Source organism: Vulpes lagopus, chromosome 11 (genome assembly GCF_018345385.1).
Source record: "Vulpes lagopus strain Blue_001 chromosome 11, ASM1834538v1, whole genome shotgun sequence".
NCBI classification, from domain to species: Eukaryota; Metazoa; Chordata; class Mammalia; order Carnivora; family Canidae; genus Vulpes; species Vulpes lagopus.
In genome coordinates this window covers 93,109,869-93,132,328 of record NC_054834.1, presented here as the reverse complement: position 1 = coordinate 93,132,328, position 22,460 = coordinate 93,109,869, and the positions used below count along the sequence as shown (strand labels likewise).

At 37.9% G+C, this 22,460-nt stretch overlaps 1 protein-coding gene across 3 annotated transcripts in view; it reads left to right on the top strand.

Moving 5' to 3' along the window:
- The window catches only part of ABCB11 (ATP binding cassette subfamily B member 11), a 91,430-nt gene extending 69,217 nt beyond the window's left edge, over positions 1 to 22,213 (top strand). For all 3 annotated transcript variants that reach the window (XM_041722109.1, XM_041722110.1, XM_041722111.1), the window contains 9 exons: positions 984 to 1,088; positions 1,179 to 1,340; positions 6,241 to 6,444; positions 7,719 to 7,960; positions 10,554 to 10,710; positions 11,864 to 12,061; positions 15,350 to 15,556; positions 16,746 to 16,892; positions 17,942 to 22,213. In XM_041722109.1, coding sequence (XP_041578043.1) covers positions 984 to 1,088; positions 1,179 to 1,340; positions 6,241 to 6,444; positions 7,719 to 7,960; positions 10,554 to 10,710; positions 11,864 to 12,061; positions 15,350 to 15,556; positions 16,746 to 16,892; positions 17,942 to 18,142 — 1,623 coding nt within the window. In that variant the 3' untranslated portion in view covers positions 18,143 to 22,213. The remainder of the gene's footprint in view (positions 1 to 983; positions 1,089 to 1,178; positions 1,341 to 6,240; positions 6,445 to 7,718; positions 7,961 to 10,553; positions 10,711 to 11,863; positions 12,062 to 15,349; positions 15,557 to 16,745; positions 16,893 to 17,941) is intronic.
- Positions 22,214 to 22,460: the final 247 nt, after the last annotated feature.

Below are 22,460 nucleotides of genomic sequence, written 5' to 3'. Positions count from 1 at the left end.
TTCATAGTTTTCCTGGGGGCGGGGGGGAAGGCATGTTTTCAACTTCTTCTGATTTAGAAACAACCTCAGTCTCAGGTGGATGGAAACTGTTTTTTCTCCTAAGGCAATTCCAGTTAATGCCTTGATAGCTAGTTACTTTTTTAATGATGCTATTATTCATCAATATGAATATATATATATTCACATATATAATTATATAATTCATATTATATAATATTATATATATATATATATATCCCCTGTGGCTCAGCGGTTTAGCGCCGCCTTCGGCCAAGGGTGTGATCCTGAAGACCTGGGATTGAGTCCCACGTTGGGCTCCCTGCAGGGAGCCTGCTTCTCCCTCTGCCTGTGTCTCTGCCTCTCTCTGTCTCTGTGTGTGTGTGTGTTTCTCATGAACAAATAAATAAAATGTTTAAAAAAATAAAATAAAATAAAATAAAATAAAATAAAATAAAATAAAATAAAATAAAATAAAGTAAAATAACAGGGTACCTGAGTGGGAAGATCATCTTTATTGCTTCTATTTTTTGAGAAGGACAGAAGTCATGATAATACTCATCTTCCTTCCTTCCTTCCTTCCTTCCTTCCTTCCTTCCTTCCTTCCTTCCCTCCTTCCTTCCATCTTTCCTTCCCTTTTTCTTTGCCTTATTACATAAAGGATTGGAGATATTTAATCATATTTCTCATCTGTATCAATGAAAAGCTGACACAATTGCCTACATCAGGTTAAAAAACAAGACGAAAATTCTGCAAATTGTTGCTATTGGTTTTCCTTTGCCAACCTTCCTTTCCCACGGGGAATTAAAGTACACATATTCATGGCTAACTTTGGTTAAATTTCTAGTATGTTTTCTTAACCCAATGCTTAAGAAAATGTTCTTTTAAATATATCTTAAAATTTGAAATTTCTTTTACATATATTCTGTTTTTTTTGCTATTGTTTATAATAACAAAGTAATATCTTTGCTTACAATCTTGCAAAGACTTTTTCGCTTCCTGATAAAGAAGAACAAAGGTCACAGATCAATGGTGTGTGCCTGCTGTTTGTAGCAGTGGGCTGTGTATCCCTTTGCACTCAGTTTCTGCAGGTAAGGAATTTTATTTTTTAGCAAGTGATTTCACAATTATTTCCTCTCTTTTCGTGTTAAAATATCACTAAAGGCTCCTTTATGTTTCAGGGATATGCTTTTGCTAAATCTGGAGAACTCCTCACAAAAAGGCTGCGTAAATACGGTTTCAGAGCAATGTTAGGGCAAGACATTGGCTGGTTCGATGACCTCAGAAATAGCCCCGGGGCATTAACAACAAGGCTTGCTACGGATGCCTCCCAAGTTCAAGGGGTAAGCTATGGGGAGAAGTCAGGGGCGTTTTTAATGGAGGAAACATTCTTTCCTTTGAGCATTCTGGTAATCACCTGTATGTTTCCCGTGAAATAGGAACTCACGGGATTCAGATGTCCCAGAGCCACATTTCCCACCATTTCCAATGCTGACAAACAGCAGTGTCTCCCAGGCAATGTCCAGAATCGGTGCCATAAGTCCAAATCTGTCAGGGTTTCAGATTTACTGGAAGTCTAGCAAACTGAGAGCTTTCCTGAGACTCATTCTCAGATCCTTTTCAGGCCCAGAGACTCAGATTCTACAAGACTTCATAGCACCCCCTAGAGGGTGGAAGCAAAGCCTCCTTACACAGGTGCTCAGCTTGCAGGCAGTCTCAGGAAAAGAGAAGATCTTCTGGGTTGCCTCTGTAAAAGCCAGTCAGGAAACTGAAGAAAGGAAGTAAATGATTGCCATCTAGAATCCTGAGGCATTCGAAGAGCAAAGCTGTGGTTTCTGAACCTCAGGACCTGTAGCCTCGTTGAGGTGACTCATTCTTGTGTCACCTGAACAACGATGAGGCAATGCTTTTAGAAAACCAGGGGTTTGTATTAAAGTGAAGAGAGTTGACTGTGTTGTCTAGCACCTCTACTCACTTTCTGTGGGAATAAAAGAGAGAGAGAGACAAGGAAGGAAGGAAGGAAGGAAGGAAGGAAGGGAGGAAGGAAGGAAGGAAGGGGAAAACCACAATCTGTGAGGTTCTTGGAAGAACTCCCACCCCCACCCCAGACTGAAAAACCGAGTGCCATTTGTCTTGACTCCTAGCCAGTTCAGCCAAAAATATGGACAATGGTATGGGAGACTTTCAGAGGAACATGGGATCCTCTTCCTCAGAGCTTTTTTCTAAGTATACATGTGTTTCTCACAGACCTTGGGTCACACTCTACATGTTGTTTTGCAATCTTTCTGTTTTCCCCCCACAACAATCTGACATAAGCATATTTTGGTTATTATATATTCTTCTAGAGTAGATTTTTGATGGTTGTATAATTCATCATTTTAATGCATCATCATTAAAGAATTCCTTATTTAAATGTTCTTTTTGTTTTTCTCCCTTATAAGCAACTTATATCATTTTACGTCAAGCTTGGCACATCCCTGATTAATTTTTTTTCTTGTTCTCAAAATATAATCACTGGATCAGAATGTATAATCATTTCGAAGGGTTTTAATGTGTGTTGTCTCACTGCTTGAAGAAAGTTTGTAGCAATTTCCCTTTTACCGTCTGAGTATTCTAGTGTCCAATTTACTTGACTCGAGTTTAGGTTAAATAAATAAGCTATCACCTTATTTCTTCTATTTTTGCATCCTTCAATCTGCAAAGGCTTTTCAAAGTTATTCACTCTCACTTGAATTCAGAGAGTAGCATCTATTCATCTTACAAGAATTTTTACTTATCCTTAAAAAAAGTTTCTAAGAGTTTCAGTAATATTTTCATTAACCTTTTTTTTTTTTAAATAACATTGCTTACTCAGGTAAAATTTATTTTAATAGTAAAGTAAGGTAGAAATCTGGCTTTTTTTTCCTCCAAGCTGGATAGAAAATATTCCCCCACCAAATTTTAGTGTAGATTTCATTTTCCAGCTATTTGAAATCCTCCTGCCCATTGTGAATACCAATTTACCACAGATGCTTGGAGCTATGGGGATTCTCTATTCTTTTTCATTGATCAGCTTGATTTATTCTGTGCTGGGACCTTACTCTTTTAGTTATGTAACTTTATAAATTTTTATTATCTGGTAAGGTAGATCCTTGCACAATAATTTTTCCTTTTCAAAATTCTTTTATTTATTCCTAGACATTAATTATTCTAATGTACTTTAAAATCATCTTGACTTCTTTGAAAATTTTATTTTGATTCCAACTGAATACATCCATGCAGCGACACCCACCCCCCACCATACACACAAGGATTACCATTGTGGGGATACCAAAAGTCCCCTCTTGAGAGACATACAAATAAGAATCTTTAGTTTTTAGCAAGATATATAGGACATAATATGCCATATACTATGTAGAGTATATATAATACACAGATATATTAATGTATCACTCTATCTCGTCCATTCTTTCTTATGTAGTTTTTCACTATTTTGAATGAATATTCTAGATTGAGATTTCAGCTACTAGTTTTTGTATATTTATCTTATGGACATCCATTTTTTCAAGTTTTCTTATTAACTAATTATTTAAAAATGTAATAGAGTCTTTGGGTTTTCTAGATATATAATCAAATTATATTCAAAGAAAGATTATTATATCTCTTTTTTCTTTTTCAATACTTATACAACATCAGGTATGCAAATTCTCTACTAAAATTCATATGAGTAAGTTCTCTCCTATTTTCTGACAATGTGCTTCCAAGGGTATTTTTATATTGATCAAAACATTAATAAAATTCCCTGGAAACTACCTAAATATTCACCAGTAAGAAAATAGTTGAGTGAATACATCCATTCTAAGGAAAATTAGGAAGCTACTTTAAAGGTATTAATGTCATGATCTGGAGGGATGGTTGTTACACTGAAAAAAACGAAGTTCAAAGTAAAATCTAGTCTGATCCCTTTTTTGTGAAAATGTTTATAGTTACATATGTATATATATTTTATGTATCTTAAGCCATATTACTTTTTAAATTTTCTAAATTTGGTTGAATAAAATGTAAAAGAAAACAAAATAATGACATCCCAAAGAACTATGCGGCTATTTTCCAAATTCTCTATAATGCCTGACTGTCGTTGTCAACTAGAAATTCTTTTATTCCTTTTAACTGTGGTAAAATATACAAAACATAAAATTTACCATTTTAACTATTTAAGTGTACAAGTCAGTGGCATTAAGTCTATTCACATTGTTAGGCAACCATCATGACACTCTCCATATCTAGAACTTTTTATCATCCTAAATAGAAGCTCTGTACCCATTAAATACTAATTCTCCTCCCTGCCTCCATAAGCCTTGATAACCACCATTCCACGTTGGCTCTAAGAATTTGACTATTCCAGGAATCTCATATAAGCAGAATCATACAATATTTGTCCTTTCATGACTGGTATATTTCACTTGACTTAATGTCCTCCAGGTTTATCCATGTTGTAGCATGTGTCAGAATTTCATTTCTAAGGCTTGAATAATATAACATTGTTTGTAGAGACCACATTTTGTTTATTCATTCATCCATCAGTGGACACTTGGGCTGCTTGTACCTTTTGGCTGTTGTGGGTAATGCAGCTATAAATACAGGTACACAAACAAATTCCTTTTTAAAATTTTATTTAAATTCAATTTGCCAGCATATAATATAACATCCAGAGCTCCTCTCATTATGTGCCCTCCCTAATGCACGTCATCCAGTTACCCTATCCCCCTTATAAATAAATTCTTAATTTAGCTTTTCATTTCTATCTTCGAGGAAGTTATTACCCATACAGGAATTTGGGGGACCACAGGGTTCATATTCCATTTGAGTCTTCAACACAGTATAACGGTGCAAATTATTCTTGCATAGCACTTCCTTAGTACCTGTAGTTACTTAATAACTTACCTGTGGTTGTTTTGCATTCTTTATCTTTTAAATAATGCTAAAGTCTCTACAATACCTACAAAAATCCCGCAGTTGTACCCATGCAAGTCTTTTCTACACAGAAGGCATCAACCTTTGGTCACATCTGCATAGTTGCAACTGAAAGAAGGGGTGGAACCATCAAACAGTTTTGGATATAGATAGTAATTACCACAAGTATCCACTCTCCACCTATATAAAGACTGAATCCATTTTGTCCATTTTGTGTTGACTGAACAGCTAGTTATTAAGTCAGCATGTGATTTTGTATCAATGAGAATCAAAGTGGTCTCCTATAATAATAATCTTGTACAAATTTCAAAACTGTAATTATAGGACAAGCATCAATCCACTAAATAATCAGAAATATTACCATCAGACCAATGTATGGGTATTTTCAAGCAGACCAAATGAATAGCCACCAGACACACATGCCGTCCATGCTTAGGGCTGAATTAATCTCATACTGACTGCTCTAGCTCACCCATGAAATGAGATCTGTCAATAGATGAGCTTCCGAAAAAGTTGTGGATAAAATAGACTTTTATTAATCCAGGCTCCAAATGCATTAGAGAGCTCATTATTTTAAAAAATATTTTTAGACATAGAACTACCAAATGACCCAGTAATTCCACTCTTAGGTATATATATATATATATATATATATATATATATATATATATATCCAAAGGAATGAAAGCAGGGACACAAACAGATATTTGTATATCAGTGTTCATAGCAGCAGTATTCATATGGTCAAAAGGTGAAAACAACCCTAGTGTCCACAAGCAGATGAATGGATAGACACAATGGGATATATATATTTATAATGAAATATTATTCAGCTTTTAAAGGAATGGAATTCTGATATGTACTACAACAGGGATGGATCTTGAAAATGTTATGCTTAGTAAAATAAGCTAGATACAGAAGGATGTTGTATGATTCCACTTAGCTGCTTAGAAGAGGCAAATTTATAGAGACAGTAGAATAGAGGTTATCAGCAGCTGGGGAGAGGGAGGAAGGAGGATCATTATTTTATGGATACAGATTTCTTGTTGCAGATGACAGGAAAATTTTGTGTATAGATGGTGGTGATGATTACACAACAATGTGAATGTATTTAATGCCACTGAATTATATGCTTATGAATAGCTAAAATGATAAACATCGTGTCATGCATATTTTATCAGAATAATTTTTAAAAAATGATCCTTTTGTTATAAAATTGCCTTTTCACATAGTGGTACTTGGTAAAAGAGACTGCATGTCTCAGACCCAGTGATTGCTTTTGGTTTGCAGGCAGCCGGCTCTCAAATCGGGATGATGGTCAATTCCTTCACTAATGTCACTGTGGCCATGATCATTGCCTTCTTCTTTAGCTGGAAGCTAAGCCTGGTCATAATGTGCTTCTTCCCCTTCTTGGCTTTATCGGGAGCCTTACAGACCAGAATGTTGACAGGATTTGCCACCCAGGACAAGGAGGCTCTGGAGATCGCTGGCCAGGTAATCTTACAGACCCAATTTTCAAACTGCTTGCTGCTAAGTGGCTGTCAGACAAACCTAGAAGGATGAGTTAGTACAAAGAGACCTAAGGAAGCTGTTAGCCTACAAATGTTCATCCTTGGAAACGTCCCACTAGCCTTTTTATATGTGCCATTGCCCGAAGGCTATGATAATAAAGCTCTGATGCTGTGTGAACAGGTATAGAGAAACGGCAGGGCCAACACAGAGGGTTACGTATTCAATTTCCTTTCCCTCCAATGGTTATTTTCTCCACATCCTGATTCAGTGTATTCTTATTCGCAAGAGTGGAGACTGGTTTTCTGTCTGCTTGGGTTTTTTAACTAAATGGTTGCCCCGGGTCATGCTGCCCGGGCAGAGAAGAGCTATCATTTTTTGAATGGCACAGACTTTTAATTTTCATACTTTAGTATCTGCTAGACTTAGATGTCTTTCTCAACTAGAACTGTGACATACAGTTTAGGTCTCAAATACTCTTAGGTTTCAGGGGTGCACTTTTAAAATCGTGTTCTAATGAAATATCTGGTTATCAGGGGTATATAAGGAGATGGTAGTGTAGACATTTATCAGGTGTAAGAAATCGTGCAGACACACACACACACACACCTTTACTCTTAACAGATTTACTGTTATCTAGGTTTTGTATCTTAAAGGAGGGAATGTGAACATTGCCCATGTAGACAGAAGCCAAGAAGATTTCATATACCGGTGGGAGAAAGTAGCCCATCTTTGTGCTACTTTAGGATAAGATGCTAATTCAGAAACAGTGATTATTTACCCTAGTGTACAGATCGAAACAAGTGCAAATTCACAGTATAGACTAAAGATAAACTTTATATTTATAGAATATTTGGTCAGATTAATTTTTTTAAAAAAATAGAGTCATACTTTGAACATATATTATTAAATATCTTTTGTCTCAGAAGACATCTAAAGATATCATTTTAGACATTTCAAATAAGTTAACTAAAAAGCTAAAAAGCTTTCAAGGATAAGTGTGTGCACATTTTTTCCCTTCTCTCTTCTACAACAAGTGGAGGCAACAAAGCCATGTTAGTATTCAGTAGAACTTGAGTTTAACTGACTCATGATCCAGGTAAGTTGACTTCCAACACCTTGTTTGTGTTCCCAGATGATGCCTCCACCGTGGATTAGTACCACCTTCTGCCACAAGATCCAGTCCATGTAGTGGCTGAAATGTCACCGGAGTAGTTCTTTCTACTTTTTTATTCCTAAAACTCTTTTTCATTTTTCAGATTACAAATGAAGCTCTCAGTAATATCCGCACTGTTGCTGGAATTGGAAAAGAGAGGCAGTTTATTGAAGCATTTGAGGCTGAGCTGGAGAAGCCATTCAAGACAGCCTTTCGAAAAGCCAATGTTTATGGATTCTGCTTTGGTTTTTCCCAGTGCATAGTGTTTGTTGCCAATTCTGCTTCCTACAGATACGGAGGTTACTTAATTCCCAATGAGGGGCTCCATTTCAGCTATGTGTTCAGGTGAGGATTATCAGGCCAAGGTCATAAAAGATCCACACTCCAGGGAGGAATAGCCTGGCTCTAAGGTAGCTTTTGCTGCTTACCAAATCATACCAAACTTGGTGTCTTAAACAGTTGGGGTTTATTATTTCTCAAGATTTTGTGGGTTGTCAGGATGATTCTTCTGGACTGGACTGATTTAGTCAGGCTTCTGCATGGCTTGTCTCCACCTGGCCTCTCTAGCAGGTGAGCTTGTTTTCTTCATATCATGGTCTCAGTGTTCGAAGTACGACAAAAGCGAGCAAGCCCCTTGCACTTTTCAAGTGTACTGTGTGCATTACATTTTCTATTATCTCTTTGGCCAAGGAAAGTCATACAACCAAGCCCAGATTTAAAGAAAAGAGAACAGAATCTACCTTTTGATGAGAGGAACTGATTGTGTTTCTCCTTTACTGTCACAGTGCTGTCACACACACACTTCTGACCCCTGGTGTGTCAGAAGTTCAACTTAATTCTGATACCATCTACCTGGAGGTAGCATTGGATCCCACAGGTTAAGGGCTCAGCCCTGCAAGATTGCCTGTATCACCTCCCTAGACCCTCCAGATACCCTTCCTTTCCCTGGAGGTGGGGGGCAGGGATAGGTCTGAAAGTCCTACCCCTCTAATTGTATAGTTGCTTCACCTGGCAACCAGCTCCCAACGTTAAGTTACTAGGAACCATCCAAAGTCACTTCATTAACAACAAAGGAGACCTTGGTCACTCTCCAAATATAGGAACTTCCGAGGGTTTAAGAGCTCTGTGCCAGGAATGAGAGCCAAAGACCAAATATATGTTTCTCACCCTGAATCACAATATCACAGAGGAGTAATAAAGTCCTATTGCAAAGGGATGTGTACAGAGTAAGAGGATGAATGAACCATTTACACAGTCTGCCATACTGGTTAATGCGGAAAAAATCTAGAGAACTTGGATCAGAAGATGCACAGAACCATCTTACTGGAACTCTATTTCTTGCAGGAAGGGCATGTTTCCAGCTGAATCCTCCTAGGTGGAGACAGCAAAGGCCAGGACAGGGGAATTATTTCCTTTCTTTGCTGATAACATTAGCTTTGAATCCAGTTTTCTAGGGGTGAAAACCAAAGGGTGTCAGGGAAAAGGGCCTGGGAGTGCAGTATATGACTGTAGTAGAGTGGGGTGGGGGATGTTAGAGGGATGAGGGGGAGGTGGTCTGAGAAGGCCTTGGAAGACATTAGGAAAAGTGGTCCCAACAGAAATCTGTTCTTTTGAATTCATTCTCAAGCCATGAGCTCTGTCTTCTTGCCTTCTAGATTTCTTCTAGAAATACAGAGGAAATTTTTTCTCCTGCCCCACTATACCCATCTCAATCAGGAAAGCCTCTTTTCTGAATTTTGGCATATTGAGAGCTGTTAACGCCCAAAGCAAAAATTGCAAATTTCTGTTGACTTGTTAGTTTATGAGATATTTGAAGAATATATAATATTTTACATATTTCCTGTAAAAATTGGGTAACTATAGAAAATTCCCAGCTTCTAGCTTCTTTTTAAAAACTGAAAGATCACCTTCCACCATCTCCCATTTTATTCCAGGTGCTTTTCATTGCTTTACGCTCTGGGATGGGCCCCTAGAGATGTTTGAGTTTGTAAGTCTGGCCTAAAAGAATTCCTGCTTGTGAACTGAGCAGTAAAACACACAAACACACTGCCCTCCACCACCCTGAGGCAGGCCTTCTGTGCATGGTGATGCAGGTGATCAACTAGAGGATGCCCCTCGCACCTTCACCTGTACAGCACCGGAGCTCTCTGTCACCACATTTATCACTCAATATCCACTCACCCATTTGCTCATTAGTTTTGCACATGTTGAATATAGATAGAGGATGTAGAAGCAAACAGACAATTGTATCTTTCTCACGGTGTCTGAAGCATGAGTGACATGCATGCTTGATACAGAATGATGTTTATATCACTAATCATTGCCTTTTACACTCTTATCATAGATCCAAAAAATGTTAGCTTTGCAAGAACTCAACCCAATCTGGTGATCTTTCAAGCCCCACCCCCCTCCTCTTTGTTTCTTTTCAAGAAGTCTTTTTTCCCAAACAAGTTTTTGAAAAAGGGGATATTGTAGTTAAAGCAGGGTTTGGACATGTGAACACCCCTGGTTCAATTCTCCCATCACCATTTTGACTTGACATACAACACACTTGAAAACTGTTGGTCTGGGATCCCTGGGTGGCGCAGCGGTTTGGCGCCTGCCTTTGGCCCAGGGCGCGATCCTGGAGACCCGGGATCGAGTCCCACGTCGGGCTCCCGGTGCATGGAGCCTGCTTCTCCCTCCGCCTGTGCCTCTGCCTCTCTCTCTCTCTGTGACTATCATAAATAAATAAAAATTTAAAAAAAATTAAAAAAGAAAAAGAAAACTGTTGGTCTCTCCAAGCCCCCATTCCCAGGCAAATCAAGGCTGCTCTGTTCTTTACTAGCAGAACTAGGGCTGCCCCCCCCCCACACACACACACACAATGCCTGTCTCCTAGGCTGTCATACCAACCACCCCACACTCCTGCTCTATCCGGGTGTCTACTCTATTGCAGGGTGATCTCTTCAGTTGTGTTGAGTGCGACAGCTCTTGGAAGAGCCTCCTCTTACACCCCCAGTTATGCCAAAGCTAAAATATCAGCTGCACGCTTTTTTCAACTGCTGGATCGACAACCCCCAATCAAGGTGTACAGTAGTGCAGGTGAAAAGTGGGTAAGTACTGAGGGGGGTGAGGGGTAGTGTGGGAGGGCTGTGCGTGCGTGTGTATGTGCATCCCATTGGGGATGTCCATAGGATACCACTTAGCTTTTAAATTCCTGCAGTCTATGGGTTCATTCATATGCACTCAGAAAGCACAGACAGTAGATTTATAAGTGTAAAGGAATGAAGTAAATTAGCATTAAAATTATTCATAAAACTGGCATTTGAATAAGGCAATGATATTCAGTGAATGCTAAATTCTGTGTAATGTAAAACACACTTAGTTCCAGAATGAATGAAATGTGGATGGATGAACGAAAGGATGATGAATGAAGGCTGGATGTCTTTTGAGACCTACTTGACCACCATGTTTTCTACTAATGTTCTGATACAGGATGTAGAAAAAACAGTTCTTCCTGTCCGATAATATTGATTTAGTTCATGTTTACCTAGGCTCAACTTTTAGCTCATGTGGACTCCCAGAAAACTAATTCAATCTCTACAAGATATCTTTTCTTCTGATAGTCCTCACAGGTGTTTTTTTAAAATCTTCCCTGCCTATTTTTTTAAATATCCCAGAGCCAAACAAAACTAAACCCTAGGAAAACTGAACGAAATTCAGAAATCTTTGTAAATTGATCAAGCGACCTGTTCCTCCTGTTGTTATTAAATACTATCCTCTTGATAATTCATAATTCAGATAGCACAACCTTTGCAATACAGGCTGCGAGTAACTTTCTGAATTATTTGAAGTGTAATGCTATTATTTGAAATCTTTAGGGGGAGCAGAACTATAGGGTTTTGGACAGTTACTGGCTTCTGTGATGGAACCATTTCTTCTAGTTGGTCTTTTCATTCAGAATGTCAAAGAATGGGTGACAAGGAAATCCCTCTAGGTGAGAATGAGAATAAGAGGTCACGTATCTTACATTTCACTGCTCAAACCTCCCTGTAGTCTACACCTGCCAGAACGGGGAACAGAATGCCATTTCATCAAGCAGCTGTCTTTAGACTTGCTCTATGGCAGTGTGCTGTTGAAGATATCTTAAGCAAGGACCTAAAACTCAGATTCAGGCGCGTTTTCAGTATTCTAGGTTCTAGTAGAACACTGTTCTACTGTTACATATAATAGGAACATATGTAAGCCCCATCTTCCCATCCACAGGACAACTTCCAGGGCCAGGTTGACTTTGTCGACTGTAAATTTACGTATCCTTCTCGACCTGATACGCAAGTTCTGAATGGTCTCTCGGTATCCGTTCGTCCAGGCCAAACGCTGGCCTTTGTGGGAAGCAGTGGATGTGGCAAAAGCACCAGTATTCAGCTGTTGGAACGTTTCTATGATCCTGACCAAGGGAAGGTGGTAAGCAGTGTGAATGCTCTGGAGAATTCTGCTTGCTGCAGAGTGTCTCCGGCCCTTTCAAAGTAGTTTCAAGATCACGCCTTGCCAGACTCACTGGAAAGTTCTTGCCTTGGACACTTACCCCTACGGGTATTGTCCAGTTCCAGTCATTTGCTGGTTGACCTGATTCTACCTCTCACTTTGTAATATCGTACTCTTCCCGGTTCCAGATGGTCTGCTGACCAGTTAAGGAAAACTGGGCACACTGCAAAGCTGAAGATGAGTGTGTTTAACAGGAGCGTTCACGTATCTGTAAATGGAGCAGAAAGTGCAAACTAATCAGGAAACTGATGACCTCGAATGGAAAAACTGAGTGGGGTGATAAGGAACGCAATGATAAATAAGCAAGAGAAGGGGTTTCGTACGACAAATCTGACACAATCCTGGTTCGAGAAGCTTAGGTCTAAATGATATAAAGAACTCAAATCAGTAGTTGTTGTGCCATAAAGCTTTGGCAGGGAGATTTGAAAAATTGGTGAATTGCTTATTTTCCAGAGCATTTTTTTCTCCTTTCTTTCCTTCTTCTTTTCTTTCTTTCCAAATAACATGCAGAAGAAAACAAAATAAAACAGGAAAGATTCGTAATAAAAAGCAACCTCTTATTCTTACCCTTACCCTTCTCACCGCTCCCCCATTTCTCTGCTCAAAGACAACTATTTTTACCTACTTGATGTTTTTAGATCCTTCAATGATTACTTCAATGTCTCTAAATAATATGATTATGCTGCTGTTTCACGATTTAACAAATTTAGACTCTCTGTTGACTTATTCTCAAGAGATGGAGATTTAGCTTACCCTTCCCACTCCTCCTGTTTTTACGCACCTCCTCCCAGTATGGATGTATAACTTTAGAAAGTTTCTCTGTTTGTAAGTTTAATCAATATAATTCTGTTTCTGTTCCACCACCTACAGATAGCATCCCTTGAATTCTCATTTTCTAAGATGAGAATAGTAGCAATTCTATGTTTATTTTCACCTCTTCTTCCCTCCTTTTATTTCTCTGGTACTAATAACAGCACTTTTCTATTACCAAAATGCAAAACACCACCTTTCTGTTTATAACATTTATGATCTTTCATGTTTTCACTCTCGACTGACTCTAAAAGTTAAAAATCAACTGACAACTTTTGTTATGATTATGTAATATTGTTCGTCCCATAGCCAAGTGGTGAGGTATATCAGCATTGCATTTTCTTTCTGGAGGGGAAGGCTTTCTGAAAGACTTTCTTTTTTATCCCCTGGCTTTATAAAATCTCTACATTCTTCCAATGTCTCTATCCTACTACCTTTTTCTGAGGGACCTGCTTCTGTCTCTCTTGCCTGTCACTGCCTGGACTAATTACAACCTGTGCCTGCTGAACACTTGTCACCCTGTGAGTTTCCTGCATGTTTTCTTGGATTAGATCCATTATTTCCTAGTTCCCATACCTTCCTCTTTTTTGAGTTTCACTTTCATTTTGTTGGAATGTGTGCACCAGTAGTTTTCTAAGAAATGATTCAGAGGCATAGGTCTGAGAATGTTTTATTCTGCTCCACACCTGACTGTTTAATCCTAATATTTTGAAAAAGGCCTTTTCGAGTTCCCTGGGTAGTAGAATCTTCATTGCAATGAGGACAGGTCACATTATGATGAGAAAAGCTGAAAGAAACTCAAAGGAGGCAACTAAAGATTCCCTTGCCTAAGCCAAAGCAAAGAAACAAGTGAACAGATATTGGTAGAATCCAGGAAATTATGCAAATAAAGAGTAAGAGTTGATTATACATAGTTTATAATTACTTTGTTATTAATTTTAGGCACTTGTTTACAAGTATATAGTGATTGATGAATCTAGAAAGCACATTGCACTGGGCTCTGATTTCTGCAAAGGAGAGGGTCTGGTTTTCCAAAAGGTCAGATTATCCTGTTATCACCCCAGGTAGATTGTGAACCATGAGACATACAGGGACCGAATCCTCCACGTTTGACCTTTCCAACAATAACATATACATTAAGTATATTTCTCTCACTGTGACCTGTTCTGGTCATAGGGAGGAAGCAATGCCCATGAAGAAATCAGCATGATTCCTTAAATCTCATAAATGCAATATATTTTGTTATACCATTGTAAAACATTTCTAAACCTTTTTCGGGTAAGAAAAATACCACCTTTTATGCAATTTTAAAATATTGTCTTTGCTCTTAAGGAAGCTACCAAATGTAGCTTTCAACGGTGTCAACATTTCATTCCTGTGATATGCAGTACTGTGTTCAGTAGGCCCTGTGGTAGATTCTAAGGAGCATGAAGCATGTCTTCTGTCTTTTAGGAGCTTACAATACTAGCTCATGTACAATAATTAGCAAACAGCTCCAGTATTTAATGAGGTATTAAATTGTGCTTTGCAATCTATAAGTACTATGGAAAATGAGAAGAGGAAGATGAGCCAGGGCTAATTGTTGAGGAATGCCCTACTTTTTCTCCCTCTGGTGTTTGCTTTTTCCATTGCTGAGAATTTATCTAAAATATACTATGTTCACAGCATTTAACATCATCTTTTTCTGAAATCATATTTACAGTAGTATGTTAAACATACTGTACCTTTACTATTTTAAGGCTTTTAAGTGAAACAACTCAAATGGTAGATATTTGAATTCCTGTACTTGTGTCTAACTAGCCCACAGATAACTAGAACACAGAGATTATTTTTTTCCTTATATAGCAGACAAAAGACTGCCTAGCATGACGCCCTTGTGGCAGAAAATTCAATATATGTTTGTTGACTGACTAAGTGAATAAATGCACTCCTTTCTTAGTTGGGTCTATTATCTCATGTTAGTTCCAGTAAAATCAAGGAAATAGCTTTGATTATTATATTGTCCAATAGCTTTACATAGAAAAATTGTTTCATAACCTGTGAAGTCTCAAAATTGAGCAATTCTTCATACTTCTAAGGTCTGTGCTGCACCAAAGTATAAGGGGAAATTTTTTTTAACAAAATACTATCTCAAGGGCCTTTCTCATTTGGACTACCTATAAAGCTAGAATATGGGAAACAAATAAACAAAACCACAATCTGATTATAACTTTGACACCACTCCTGACATGCATTAACTCCAGAGGTCAAAGACAACATAACATATTTATAAGATTCCTGAGATTTTTATCTCGTAAGCAAAGCAAATGTCTTGTATAATACTGCCTCTAGAATATGAACTTTTCTCACGGCTGGAATTCTAAAACTTAACGCTCTGTTTGTCACCTCTATTGGCAGATGATAGATGGGCATGACAGCAGAAAAGTCAATGTCCAGTTTCTCCGCTCGAACATTGGGATTGTTTCCCAGGAACCAGTGTTGTTTGCCTGTAGCATAATGGACAATATCAAGTATGGGGACAACACCAGAGAAATTCCCATGGAAAAAGTCATAGAAGCCGCAAAGCAGGCACAGCTGCATGACTTTGTCATGTCACTCCCAGAGGTGAGGACTAGGTCAGAATCTTTCCCAATGGGAGATGGGGATGGATAGAGGTAGAATGGCCAAAAAAGGATTATGACTATGGCTCAAGGAAAGGGTCAAAGGCAACACAGGTCATTTCCTGGTGCCCTGAGATTGTCTCTGTCCTTTAAGCAAAATAAATGTCAGCATACTCTTTAGCTTTGGAAAGTATTGTATTATCCAGTGCAAAGGATGCCATGGAACTTATTGTACATAAAGCAGCACTACACTGAGCATTAGTGTAGCGTGGTGGGAAGCAATCCTGAGACGTGGAGCAGCTCTAGGTTTGAACCCAAACTCTGCCACTTACTGTGTAACTTTGGGACAATTACTTATCTTTTCTGATACTTGATCATCGGCAAAATGCAAAAAATAACATTAAAATGTAAGAATATGCATAATAGCCATACAAAGAAAGCTGCTGCTATTCTTATGGCCATCATCATGATTGCATTATTTGGCAGCATATCTTGTGCGTGGTGGGGGTAAGTTGCATCTGCTTTGGAGCTTCTCACTCCTCCAGAGCCAAGTCTGAACTTAGTACAATATCAACTCTGCGTTTTTCCATCCACCAAGAGCCTCTTAGTGGTTGATCACAAAGAAAATTAACACATGAAAATGAAATTTTAGGAACCAAACTTTTAATCTTTTCCTCTTCTTTTAAATACCACTGGAAAATTACTTTTCTTTGTAAGTGATTATGTTTATAAATTTTGTGCTGTTTATGGTGGGCTTTAGATTCGTACCTAGATTCACACCTAGGCTTGTGATCCAGAATGATGCCTCCTCAATAAGAGGATGGACCAGAAGATCTCTCAAAGGGCCCTTGCATTTGTACTGTCATTCCATCTTGGAAAGATCTTCCAGACAGTAATTTGGAAATCAGGGAATCTTAAATCAGAGAGATCTCACAGACAAGGAGAAAGAAAAAAAATACAAACCTAAAATAAATGCAGAGAAGGGGATATAAAATCCCCTAGTTTCCCAACAAACACTATATTTTTCCTATATTCCTAAATGGATTTGACATCCTTTAGAGAAGGATTTATTTATCATTCCAAAGTTTAAAAGAGAAAAAAATTGTTTAAATCCATAGAGAGGTCATTGATGTGGGGTCTCCATACAGCATAGGGGAAATGACTGTTTCTCAAACTTACCATACTTTTTCCAGAAATATGAAACTAATGTTGGGTCCCAAGGGTCTCAACTATCTCGAGGAGAGAAACAACGTATTGCTATTGCTCGGGCCATTGTACGAAATCCTAAAATCTTGCTACTAGATGAAGCTACTTCTGCCCTAGACACAGAAAGTGAAAAGGTATGTATTGACTTTCTAATGTCTTAGATCATTATAAATTAATCTTTTGCTGTAATATATTCCCTTATAAAATGACACTATTTTCAATTTTCTGATTCATTGACAGTATAAATGGCCACTATTAGTGGAACAAAAAGACAATAATCTAGAGGACGTGAGTCAAAATAGGGTGTTTCAAATAAAAATATATTTTAACTTTAAAATAAGAATTGCTTTTAAGATACACTTTTTAAGAGTATATTCCAAAGGTAGCTTTCCTTTTTTTTTTATTATTATTATTTTTAAATTTTATTTATTTATGATAGGCACACAGTGAGAGAGAGAGAAGCAGAGACATAGGCAGAGGGAGAAGCAGGCTCCATGCACCAGGAGCCCGACATGGGATTCGATCCCAGGTCTCCAGGATCGTGCCCCGGGCCAAAGGCAGGCGCCAAACCGCTGCGCCACCCAGGGATCCCCAAAGGTAGCTTTCCTAAGTGAAATAAAGTAATCTAGGTCATCTGTTAGGTGTTTCATATTTTATAATTTCAACGTTACATGGCAGAGCTTGTAGACAGCATACAACACTAAGTAAAAGGTGGTATCTGATGCACAGCTTGCGTGAAACGAAATGCAATTGTGCAAGACAAAATTATGAAATTTACCATTTATAATTAACACCTTAAAAATCAGGATTCATTTGGAGAAAACTAATATGTCCTCAATGAAGAACTGTATCAGTAATGACCCGTTAACTGCTACCTTACCTAACGGTTTCTCTGGTCTCATTTTTGCCAACTAGACCATCAAGCATTGTAAAATTACACAGTGACCTCTAGTTTGGTTCAGTCCTGCTTCACTAAACTTTCTCAGCCTGTAGAGGGTAATTGAAATCATTGATGCATTGCAGTCAGCAAATACTTATGTAATCCTCTCTCTCTTGTCAGGCTTTTGGGTTTAACCCCTGGATATAGTAATGTTACTCAAGTAGTGTTAAGCAGAATTCTTGCAATGCTGGACCAGGGAACCAACATGTGTCTTTGCATCAACTTTCCACTTTGTCTTTACAGACGGTACAGGTTGCCCTGGACAAAGCCAGAGAAGGTCGGACCTGCATTGTCATCGCTCATCGTTTGTCTACCATCCAAAACTCAGATATCATTGCTGTCATGTCACAGGGGATAGTGATTGAAAAGGGGACCCATGAAGAACTGATGGCCCAGAAAGGAGCCTACTACAAACTAGTTACCACAGGAGCCCCCATCAGTTGACCTGACTTAAGAATTTCATATACAAATGATACACCAATTACAGGAGTGCCATGGTTTTTTTTTTTCTTCAAGGAGAAATGATATTTTGCTTTTACAGACATTATCATCTGTTGGGATCCAGGCTAATTTTTAATGACTTTCAATAATAATTTAGTTTTAAAAATCTGTATATAGAAAATGAAAGAAACTAGGGTTAGTGTGAGTGAAATTCCAATGTCAAGCAGACGCTCAGCCATTACCCAGTGGCTTTCTCCATCCAGAAGCTAGTCCCAATTACTATATGGGAATTAACAAGAAGTCATAGACTAAATAAGACTTTTAATTCCTCAAGGGCAGAGAATTATCCTTTGCCTATTTGAAACTTCAGTGTTCACAGAGCCTCGTGCACTTATAATAAGCACTCAATGAATGTTTGATATATCAAACTGGACCAAGGTCATATGCAAAAAGACCAGGAGGACTGACAACCATCTATTTCTTGACTTAGGTTTTCTTGCAAGTGAAAGCAGATCCATTCATCTCTAAAGATGGGGATTGGAAAAGGAGGACTTTAATACTCTGGATGCTCTCAGGCTGGGAAAGGCAGAAAGGAGCAAGTATTTGTAAGGACTTACCAGTTAGGAATGTGGATTTATAGATTCAGGGTATAGAAGGTGAGTGGAGAAGTCACCACTTACAGGACTAGAATCTGCCAATGTGGCTTTTTTGTATAAAACCAAATGAAGCTACAAAAGGTAAAATGCACTATTTTCATTTCATGAATAGACTTTGGAGAAACAAAGGACAGCAATCTGGGATAAAGGCTCTATCCCAGATCTTTAATCCTTGTCACCACCCTCCACTTCTATTGCCTGTATGAAAACAGAAGTACACACCCCGCTCCTGAAGCAGGATGGCTGGCCTTCTCTAAATGTCTAGCAAAAGACTGGATGGGGAAGCTCACTGAGAAGCTTGGACTTAGAGACACTAGTCACATTTGAACGGGTAGCTAACATACAAGAGACAAGGAGATTGAATAGAAAGCTATATATGAACAGAAAAAAATTCCAGCCCCCTCCTTCTCTAGCAGGAGATTTTAGGAGTAGCCTCTGGGGAAACTGGCCAATTCAAGAAAAGAGACCAATCAGACCAATTCCTGAGATACTCCAAAGAAACTCCCCAACCAGATAACTCTACTGTGAAGCCCCACCAGCCAACATGTACCCACTGGCTTTCCAGTGTCTCATTTTCCATATGAATAGACTATCAAGAATCACCAGGCATTGAGGAAATATTGTAACACAAAAAGCAAAATGACAACAATAGAATGCCCAGAACAAGGGTGTTAGAGGTAACAGAGCCAATGCAAAGATTCAGAAAACATTCAAAGAATGCTAACAAATTTACATAATGAGATGAGAAGATATTCCTATCTATTTAAATAAAAACAAGAGTTCATAAAAACGAACATACCAAAAAAAAAAAATACAAGAAAGAGCTCTTCATAACAAAAATGAAAAATTCAGTAGCAGTTCCTATCACATTGTCCTACTATCAAGATGTCTTTCCATTCTCTCTCTTTCTCAAATGCACTTAAAGCATAGATTTTTTTTTTCCTCCTATGGCCAACAATTGAAATTCTGCCTACAAATTAAGCCTAAGCTCTTGCATATTGAGGTATGTTATTTATGTGTCTGTCCGGTGTTTCCTAGTAAATAACCATAAACATGGTTTAGCAAGTTAACTAGTTAGATCAGAAGAATTGATGGTTGCCAACTCAGGGAGGGAGAGGGTGGAGGACAGTACTCTAGGTAAGTCATAAAAAATGGCAGGGACAAGTACATTACAGAATAAAGATGCCTGCAAGAAGAAATTAAATTTTGCAGTATGCATGTGCTCATCCTGTAATATTGAAGAAAGAAGACCAAAATCCATTTGTGTAAGTGTGCATTTCAAAGAAGAACATAAGCTCTGTGCCGGGAGGCTGCCAGTTTCCTGGAGTGGAATGTGTGGGGTGTGAAAAATGAATGCATAAGAATTATTTTTAAAATCAGGTACTTGAGAGTTATTGATGAGTGGGAAAAGGTTGCCGACAGAGGGTTTGACAGAATGTGGGAAAACAATTGTCTCTTGAGGCTCAGTGACAAGGCGAAGGACTATAACCTTAAAAATATAGAAGTACATAAAGTTGCAAATTTATTTTACAACACCAGGGAGTACCAATGTTTCTGTATCTATCCCACATCCTATATCACTAGCAAGATTTGGTCTCTGCAAATTATACATTATTAGTGTTTCTCAGATAACAGGGGTACTTGCATTCTCTGTTCTGTATGACACTTATCTCAAGTCTTTCTGTAATTTCTAATGTTTTCAGGATGGATTCATGCTATGATCAAACTAATCCCATAACCCCAAATAATAAAAAAGTTTACAGGAGAAAAAAAAATAGAAGGATTAGAAGATAAAGTTGGGGAAATTTCCCTGAAGGTAGGACAAAAATAGAGAGCCAAAAAGTAGAAAAAAAAGAAAAAGAGAAATTTTAGAGGAACAACCCAGGAGGTATAATAATTAGCTAATTGCTGTTCCAGAAAGATTAGAGGGGGGTAGATTATTAAAGAGCCCAAAGATAGTTCCTATAACTAAAGGATATGAATTTTCAACCTGAAAGGATTTAACAAGTATTGAATATAATAAATAAGTAAAGATCCTCTGTGGACACACTACTATGCAATTTTAGAAAACTGGCCAAAGAAGATACTCAAATTTTCCAGGAGAGGGGGGAACATGGTACATATAATAAAGAATCATAATGACATAGGATCTCTTGACAGTAACACTAAAAGTCAGAAGATGTAAACATTTGCCTTCAAAATTTAAGGGAAAATTATTCCATATCCAGAAAACTATTCCATATCCAGAAAACTATTCTGAAGAATGAGAGAAGTCTAAAGAAACTCTCAATCATGTAAGGTTTCAAAACTTTCCCTCCCCATACATCTTTTCTCAGGAAGCCACAGGAGGGTTTTCCTAAAATAAAAGTAAATGAAGAGAGAGGAAGATATGGGACCTAGGAAACAGGTGATATAACTCAAGAATGAGGTGATGGGAATGTCCAGGATGATTAGGAGGAAAAATCCCAGAATAACTGGTCTGCTAGAGAGAGTGAGTGGCCAGCCCAGACTGAAACAAGGAACTCAGGTTCCATGATGGATGTCTTTAGGAAAAACATGATGCTGCTAGACTGTGTAACATTCCTCCTGCCAGAGTTTTCTGGTGAATTAGTGATGTGTATACAGAAAGACAAACAGATATGAAGAGAGACAGAGAAAGAGAGAGAGGATTATTAGCTATTAGCTCTGGAGTAAAAGAAAGCTTATACATGAAAGGAAATATATTCATATTACACTGCACGACCCACTAAGAATGTTATTTGCAAAGCCATGTCAATGTTAATGCTGAATGCTAATCTCAACCCAAATTAGAGACAGGTTATGGAAAGGGAGAGAAAAGACGTGGAGAAGATTTGCATAGGGGATAGGATATGGGTGTATTCCTCATATTCCCTGGTAGAAATTAAACAGTTAAAAATTTAAACAAATACCAATAAAACATATTACTTTAAGAGAGGAAGGTAAACATAATCTTATATGTCAATTATATCTTAATAAAGCTAGAAAAAAATACAATTTTTTTCAAAAGATGAAAGTAAATACCAAAAGAAACAGCAGAAAGATTTATGCGCATGTATATCTTTAATTTAAAAATAAAGTTAAAAAAATTAAAACAAAAGGAGAAAAATGTAGCACAGAGGCACAATAATTAAAACAGTAGATACCAAAACTGGATTTGAAAGCCACATAACAGGATAAGAGAGTCCAGAAATAGATTCATCAGGAATTCCATTTCTCATAGTTTATTTTAAATTTCTAATCACAAAAGTGTGCATGGTTGTCTCTTTCTGCGTTACCCAGAATTACTTGGAAACAATCTAAAAGTTCAAAAAAAGAGGATCCCAGAAAAGGTAAAATTAGTTGAGATACATATATACAGTGATGTTTACCATGAAGCCAATAAAATGATATTGACCTATGTGTGTTGTTTTTGCGGAATGTTGTCCATTATATGTTGTGTAGAAGTGAGTTTCTAATCATTACAGGGGTATGATGCCATCTGTCCACCTCTCTCTCTCTCCTCTTTACACACACACACACACACACACACACACCCCTCACACCTCACACCTTACGAACCTGTTATGTGTATCGATGTCTGTGTTTATATGTACCTATATGTGTAAAGGTATACCTGGAAGGATATCTACCAAAATTTTGATAGC